The sequence below is a fragment of the Trichechus manatus genome, unplaced genomic scaffold (assembly GCF_000243295.1).
Source record: "Trichechus manatus latirostris isolate Lorelei unplaced genomic scaffold, TriManLat1.0 scaffold00251, whole genome shotgun sequence".
Lineage (NCBI taxonomy): Eukaryota > Metazoa > Chordata > Mammalia > Sirenia > Trichechidae > Trichechus > Trichechus manatus.
Genome location: NW_004444187.1, coordinates 1,073,298 through 1,081,954, shown reverse-complemented (window position 1 = coordinate 1,081,954; position 8,657 = coordinate 1,073,298). Strand labels below are relative to the sequence as shown.

Genomic DNA, 8,657 nt, shown 5'->3' with positions numbered 1-8,657 from the left:
AAGAATTAGTCAACAAATTTTGAGGTTTGGTAGTGAGATAAAGGGGATGAATTCTGTCATTTTTAAGAGGGCTAAATGGCACGGTGGTTAAGAGTTCAGGCTGCTCACCAAAAGGTCAGCAGTTCGAATCCATCATCCACTCCTTAGAAATTCTATGGGACAGTTCTCCACTGTCCTGTAGGGTTGCTATGAGTCGGAATCCACTCAATGGCAATGGGAGGAGGCAAATGTCAATCATGACAAAGTATTCCGGTAGATTGTTGTGATGGTTAAGATTGTGTGTCAACTTGGCTGGGCCATGATTTTCAGTGTTTATATGTGATCACTCCCATGAATGAATATACTGTGAGTAGCCAAACAGACGTTCTGGCTTTTTGCTCACTCTGGATCCTGCGGCTGCCTCCTGTGGTCTCACCTCTGGCTCTTGAGACTTGAGCTATCAGCTTATCTGCCCAACTTGGGATTTGTCAATCTTCACAGCCTGTGAGTGGAGCCCTGCTCTCTGACCTGCCCATCTTGGGTTTGCCAGCCCCCGCAGTTACGTGAATCAGGAGAAACCTTGCGGTCTTGCCTGCCGAAGTTGGAATTCATCGACCTTCACAGCCTGTGAGCGGGAACCTTGCTCTCCGACCTGACAATCTTGGGCTCGCCAGCTTCTGTGGCTGTGTGAATTGGGAGAGGCCTCTAACCTGATCCACGGACTTGGGACATTCTAGTCTCTACAATTGGCGTGAGCTGTTTCCTTGATATAAATCTGTCTCTATATGTATTTACACGCTTTACTGGTTTTACTTCTCTAGAGAACCCAGCCTAAGACAGTTGTTTACCATGAACTTCAGTTTAAGGGACCGACTGCAAATCAAGGGTACAGAAACTGAAAGCTAAAGTGTTAAAGAATGGGCAAGCATCAATAATTTGACACCAGATGCATATAATGAAACATACTGTTAACTGATGTAGCTATGTGATGAGAGCATATTTAGAACAAGAACTTAATTGCAGAAGGTGATGAGAAGTAGCTTCATACGTTTCACCTTTTAATATAAAAAATGAGGCAGGCGGCCTCCCCATTTTCCCTGGATGTCATCTTTTGGCTCACAGCAGAAGGCAACCACTATTTGCATAATGATGTTCCCATAATTACAGCTGAGTCCCTTAAATATAGTCTCCAAGCAAAGATTTGTTTGCAATATAATACACTGGGGTTACCAGCTTTCTAAGCAAAGCTATACGTCATTTGCTGTAGGCTACTGTATCACATCATCTTGTGAGCATCAAATGAACACAATTAAATGTGACAGGTCTTTAAATGTGCTTCAAGGGTGACGGGTACTAGTTAATGCTCATCAGCATATGTGGCCAACTTCTCTTAGGCATCTGCTTATGGTAAAGGCATGACTTAGCTCTGGAAACCTCTCTGTCAGCATTTTAGATCCCTGTTCTTGTCATCCCTAAGGTTTTCATTCTCAGAGCTGTTTCCGTTACAAAATTCCATGGGTCACATGCATAACACCAAACAGGAATTTTACTCCCCCCTTCTTTCCTTAGCTGAACAGACACATTGTCTGCTATTCCACTCACTAAGTTATCTTCCTCCATATTGACCCAATAGTTACAGAATAATGCCAGCTCATCAGTCCTCTTTTTAATTCATATCAGACCCAAGTGAGAAGTCTCATTCCCTACAAGTTCTTTTTACTGAGCGGACAATAATTCAAAGCAATCATTTTCCAAGAGTTTTGCTATTGCAAAGATTCAAAATGCTACTGTACCAAGAGACAAACATTCCCACCTTGTTATATCAGATTTTAATATAGCAATAAATGTCTTGAACAATATGCGCTTTAAACCTAAAGTTTATTGAAAGACATCCTTCTCCAGGCAATTACCCATTAACCCCGGGGGTGATGACTGTGAAATTCACTTGATCAGACCAAAAGCCTTGCTCGATTTTTTCAAGAATTAATGTTAATTCAGTGGGAGTTGATTCTGCTTTCTTTACTTCACTCCCCATAGAAAAGTATGAAATTTCCTAACTGTGAGAATTTGTTGGAAGACAGAGAAAGCTCCTTTGAGGCATACTTCTTCCCCCCTGGCCAACTGCTCTTGGAAGAGGAGAAGTCTAGGTGGGTGGAGACAGTAATCTGGGTCCACCATCCTTCCCCTCTAAAAGCCTGTCATGCTTTTCCCAAAGAGCTCACCAGGAAAAGGTGTGACCCCAGAATGGTGGAAGATGGATAGAATAGGGTATGCCTAATGTGCAGTATGTGGCCCCATGTCTTGGGCCCCCAGGAAGGGAGAAGGGGCTTCTGTTGAGACAAAGGCCACATGCCTTAGGAAATATCCCCCAGGAGAGAATCCAAAGGTCTTGCGTCCTTGCAGATCCAATGGCGTCCTAGCAGGAGGAAGGGTAGATGGTGACCTCTGCTGAGTCATGTGGGAGCCGCCCAGTCAGCGCTCTTGGGGGCCTTGCACGTGTGCACGTCCAGAGCCTCCAGGCAGTCCTGACAGCGCACGGCACAGCACCAGTGGAACTTACACTCACACTTGGTCAGGCGGGTGACGCGGGAGGTGTCGTAGCCTCTCCCGCAGCACATGACTTCGCAGCTGTCCATGCCTCGGGAGGTCAGGTTGCACACTCGGCCTGCTGTACCCGGGGAGCCTGGAAGACAAGCAAGCCAGGGAGGTGTCATTGAGAAGGTCTGGGCAGATACAACATGCCTGGGGAGGAGAAAGCCACGAGATCTACCCTCCAGACAGGGCCCTGGCCCCTCTCACCACAGCCCAGAGCTGTAAGCCCCATTCCCTGGAGCTACGCAGCATGTGCCACCCTCTGCCAGCCACAGTGAAATCAGTGGTGTTGAGAGGCCAAGTCCAGGAAGGATGGACATGAAGCTCTAGGTTCACCTTGTCAACATGAGTCCAGCTCTCTCGCTTCTGAGTTGGATAAACTCTTCAGGTTGTCCTTACCCAGCCTTGGATTCACAGATCCAAGATTGGACACCCTGAATGGGCAGGGCCAGATTAGAGTGAAAGAAGGAGCTGTTCCGGTTCCCTCTCTCCCTACCTCAAACCACGTTAGGGAGCAGTGGCAAAAGTGGCCTCTCTCTGAGTCTGTCAGGGTGTAGAACCCTTCAAAGGAGGGAATTCTATCTCCTCAGACCTACTTACACTGGCTTATTAGGGGGAGAGTAGAACTCTGGTTGCTGAAGGGGAGGAGTGGGCATCATTCCTGTGAGACCTTGAGGAGGGAGAAAAGCCCAGCCTGGTTTACCAGATAACTGTCTCTCTTCCCTGCTGCAGTCTAGTGGGCCATAGAGATGTGTGTGAGGCACCTGGTGGAAGCCAGGATGCTAGGCCTTCACTGAACAAAACCAGCATCAAAAGCATGTTTAGTTAGTAATTACCAATGGAACAACTTCTTGGTTAATCAGGATGATGTTTGCAAACAGCAATCCATATCTATGTGTTTGTTTCTGAAAAAAGAAATCTCAAAAGATAGGAAGCCTCTTATTTTGGTCTGTTCCTGGGGAAGCACCCAGAATTCTTTTATAAGAACATTATCAGAAAACAGAACCAAGTGCAGTGGACATTTATGAGGAGTCTGCTCAGCTTACAATGACTCCTTTTACTTCTCCCTCCTCTACAGAGATAGGCCCCTGTCAGCCATGTTGTCCAGCATTACCTTGCTCGACCAGGTACAGATGATTGGACCAGGGGTGGGTATGTCACTCAAGCTGGGCCAATCAGGTAGATTTCTCTGGAATTTGTGATTTTGACAGAGACTGACTCTCGATGATTTAAACCCCGTAGCCATTGGCAGCCATGCACCATGATGAGGTCTGCAGACTAGAAGAGGTCTGCAGAGAGGCAGGAATGAAGCAGATGTACAAAGACAGCAAAGATAAGACATGAAAAGAGAATGCTGCCCAGGTTCTGCACTGTTTTCTGGCTCTGCTTCCGTTTCTCCCTGAGGTCTGGCTGCATTCCAACCTTTGGGTTCCTAGAGATTCTCTACCCTTATAATAAATTCTCTCTTTTAGCTTAAATTGCTCCAGTTTCTATTACTTGCAATCAAAGATCCTAAATAACTGATAAACCTAGAGATGCTAAACTCTTCATTTAAAACAAAACTTCTCCAGGATAAAAAAGACAGTGACTTAATCCATTTTCAGTTCCTTCATCATTGAACTACAAGTTTCTGCCTCCTCGTAAGTGCTGCAGTGCGCCGTGGCTTTCCCCGAGCTGACCACACTCTGCACTGTGTTAGAACTCTATGTCGAAGTGTTGTGCTGCCCCTGCCTGACAAGTGACTAGGGAAGCAGCAAGGTTCAAGCAAGGTTCTGGGTCAAGAGGAGAGGGCGGGCCAAACTTGCTCTGCGTGATCAGGTCACTGACAGCAGGAAGGCAGGCAGGGGAATTTCACGAGGACAGGAAGGATGGCAAAGGACTGGGGTCAGGGTGGAGTGTGGGTTAGCCGGGGAAGGCCCTGAGACTAGCTTGCTGAAGAAGAAAAAGGTTAGAAGAGGCAGCAGCTGGGCCCGGATTCAGGGCAACCAGGACAGTCCTCAAAATTACTGACAGCACAGAAAGGACTCACTGCCACAAGCTGTTCTTAACAGCACTCTCACTATTTCATCCAGTAAACATTCATTGAGGAGCCCTGGTAGCACAATGGTTAGGCGTTCAGCTGCTAACTGAAAGGTCAGTGGTTCGAACCCACCCAGTGGCTCCACAGGAGAAAAGACCTGGCGATCTGTTCCCATAAAGATTACAGCCTAGGAAACGTTATGGGGCAGTTCTACTCTGTCACATGGGGCCCCTGTCAGTCAAAATCAACGCGAGAGCACATAACAACATTTACTGAACGAAAACACGTGTAAGACACTGTGCTGGCTGCTGGGAGTTTTGGGGGTCAAATAAAGGGATCTGGGGATCCAGTTCCTATTTTCAGGGAACTCATAGTGTAATAAAGAAATAAATGTGTAAACAGATACTTCTACTACTTCGGGATGATGGTTTCATTTGCTGAAGACCTACTGTAGCCTCCAATAGAGTTGGAAAGCACCATGCAAAGCACCATGATGGACAGAGCTCAAAGACCGTAAAGTGAGATTATTTAGAGCTTAGCTAAACCAGGGCTCAGATCCTAGCTATGCCAAGTATCAAGTGTGTGACCTTGGGCAAGTTATGTAATCTTGCTAAGCTTCGGTTTCCTCCTATGCAAAATTGGGATAAAAACAGTTCCTTCCTCATAGGGCTGTGGCGAGGAAGGAATGAGATAATGCACGAGAGTATCTGGCAGAATAAACCAAACCCTCTGCCAATTCTATTCCGACTCACAGCAACCCTACAGGACCGGGTAGAACTGCCCCACAGGGTTTCTCTCTCTCTCGTGGCGCAGCTGGTGGATTCAAACTGCTGACCTTTTGGTTAGCAGCCAAGCACTTTAACCACTGCCCCACCAGGGCTCCTCTCTGGCAGAGTAAGTGTTCAATAAAGATTAATCTTCATTCATCCACTTGACAAGTGTTTACTGAGCGCTAGGCACAGCCCTGGAAGTTTGGGATATATCAGTGAACAAAACAAAGATACTGCCCCCAGGAGCCTCTGTTCTAGAGGGAGCGAGCCGGGCATATTACAATTACAGTATTTTTCAGCATTGCTATTATTAGTAGCAAACAGGACTTGAAAAGGAGCCACTAACTTTGTACAGTTTCAAAGAGGAGGTGGCATTTGGAATAAAACAAAGGATGAGTAAAATATTTTCAGGGGAGGATGGGGTGGAAAGCACAGGATAGCAAGAGAACTTCGCAGCAGGAAGTCAGAGGTAAGTTAACAAAAGACTGTGCAGATTCGGTGTGGCCTAGGCACATAGTGTGTGTTAGGCAAAGAACATGGAAAAAGAGGTTAGAGTACCATTTTCAAAGTCTTTTATGCCCTGCTACAGTTTGGATTTTATTCCATGGCAGGTGATGAGCTACTCCAGACTTTTAATCAGAGAAGAATATGACCAGACCTATAAACACATGGGAATGATAAATCTGGAAGAATGACTTGGGGCAGTTAGGTAAGCCTCGAGCTGTTGGGATAGTCCAGGCAAGAGATGGTGACTGGAGACAGAGTGGGACAAATGTATGCTAGGTTAAAGAGGGAGAAGCACTAGGACTCCAAAAACCCACTGCCGTTAAGTCGATTTTGACTCATAGTGACCCTGTAGGACAGAGGAGAACTGCCCCACAAGGTTTCCAAGGAGTGCTGCTCGATTTGTACCGCTGAACTTTTGGTTAGCATCCCTAGCTCTTAACCACTGCGCCACCAGGGCTCCCACTAGGAGTCAGTGACTCATTAAATTAGGAGGTGGGTGGGAGGTGTCGAGTAGGAAAAGGCAGAAAAACGTTCATTTGGCTCAACGAGAAGGAGGCAATTGTTGACCTGGAGGAGAGCAGTTTCAGTGGGATGGCATGGACGGATGCAGTGGACTGGAGGATGATGGGAGAGGACATGTGGACAGTGAGTGTAGGCAATGTTTTCAAGGAGCTTGGCGATGAGGCAGACAAGAGAGCACAGCTGCACAGAGTCACGAGGCCAAAGATGGGACTTCAAGGTTGTTTCAGGCCATGAAGTTTATTGGTAGTTTGTTATGCAGCAGTGGATACCTGATACGGTTCTGTAGGTTTCCATTGACATAACGTATAAAACTGGGAGAAATCAGTGCATGCTATTAGAAGTCAGGGTAGTGATTTCTTCGGGGGATAGCGGAAAGGGTTATGAGGGAGGCTTCTGCAATACTGGTACTCTTCAGGCTCTTCACCTGGGTGCAGGTTACATGAGTGCATTTAGTTTGAGAAAATTCATTGAGCCGTATACATGTGATAAACAGAAAAAACCCGTTGCTGTCGAGTCGATTCCAACTCATAGCGACCCTATAAGACAGAGTAGAATTGCCCCATAGGGTTTCCAAGGAGCGGCTGGTGAATTCGAACTGCCGACCTTTCCATTAGCAGGTGAGCTCTAAACCACTGTGCCGCCAGGGCTCCAACACATGTGATATGTGCACTTAAATTTTCAATAACTAGCTAAGAAGAAGGAAGAGGAGGAGGTGGCTGACATGTGAAAGGCTAGGAAACAAGCAAAGCTCTCTAATATTTGAGGAGAAGAAAGGTGCTTGACATGGCTGGAATGTAGCCTTCAAAGGGGAGAATGGCAAGAGATGAGGCTGAAGAGGCGGGGAGAAACCTCACCGTGAAAAGCCTAGTGTAATAGGTCAAAGGGTTTAAAACTTAACCTAGGGCAATGGAATGCTATTGAGGGCTTTTACACAAAAGGATAACATGATTTGGTGTGTGTTTAAAGAATCGCTAAGGACTGAAGTGGGGCCAGAGTGAAGACAAGGAGACAAGCTGGAGACCATTATAGCACTCTGGCAAGACAAGATGGCGGCCTGGACTCAGACAGTGGTTGTAGAAATGGGGAGAGGAAACAGGCTTGAGAGAAGTTTGGGAGGCAGGATGGGCAGAGTACGGTGATTGGATGAATGGGTGAGAGGATGAGAAGAGTCAAGAAGGACTCCCAGGTTTCTGGCTTGAGCAACTGGGTTTATGTTGGTGACATTCTCTGAAGTGGAGAATACCTGAAGAGCGGCAGGCTTTGAGAAAAGACAATGAGTTTAGTTTTGAATATGTTGAGTTTGCTGTGACTGTGAGTCATCTAGGTAGAAGTGTTCACTGAAAATACGCTCTAGGACTCAGGAGAGAGAGCAGGAGACATAGATTAGGAAATTTGCACCTAGGAGGTAACTAAGCCATGGGTCTGAATGGGACCCCCAGCAGCTATGCAAATGGCTCTCACCTGGCATTCCAGAGATGACTTTGAATTTTTACCTTTCTGTGTTTATAAACCATGCACACCAATAAACATTCTTCACTTCCACCAATATGTCATTCATCGAAATGTGAATACATAGACCATGCATTAGAGCTCTTTATCCGCATCCGGGGTTGTGGGCTGTAGAGGAGCCCTGGTGGTGCAGTGGTTAAGAGCTTGGCTCCTTAGAAACCCGATGGCGCTGACCCACTCTGTCCTATAGGATTGCTATGAGTCAGAATCGACTCGATAGCAATGGGTTTACCCCCACTTTGGGGTTGTGGGGTGCAGGGGGTTCCCTAGGGAGTTGACTGTCTCATGTGGATCTTTGTACTGGCATCTGACTTGGTGGTCTTTTCCCAGAGGTTCAAAACCTACCAGGGTCTGAGCTGGTAGACTAACCTGGCCCTGAGTAATGGTCATGGTGTTTTTGTCCCCCAGATACAGAAAGCTGGACCAGACTCTGAACAGATGAATTGCTCAGTTAAGTGACTCGAGAAGTTCACCATCAGAACTCTGAGAAAGGCACAGACAAAGCAATGGCCATTGGCAAGGGCTTAACTCAGAAATGGTTTCAGTAAAGGACACAAAGACTCTGGCAATGAGAGATCTCAGCAGTCCGTGTTCAATTACAAAGTGCTGGAAAACACAATTAATGTGACCATGTCACTCTGCACTGGCTTCCCAAACAGAGCATAATGAGGGCCCAGAAGAAGGAAGATGAGAGGTTTTTCAGGGTGACAGCCACTGATGTGAGACCAGCAGCGAGGTCACAGCCTGGAGCAGGTGAT

General features: G+C 46.7%; 1 protein-coding gene across 1 annotated transcript in view; it reads right to left on the bottom strand.

Annotated features, from left to right (window-relative positions):
• Window positions 1–1,494: 1,494 nt before the first annotated feature.
• Window positions 1,495–8,657, bottom strand: part of WNT2 (Wnt family member 2) — a 46,017-nt gene continuing 38,854 nt past the window's right edge. The window contains exon 5 of the mRNA XM_004389631.1: window positions 1,495–2,662. Coding sequence (XP_004389688.1) covers window positions 2,433–2,662 — 230 coding nt within the window. The 3' untranslated portion in view covers window positions 1,495–2,432. The remainder of the gene's footprint in view (window positions 2,663–8,657) is intronic.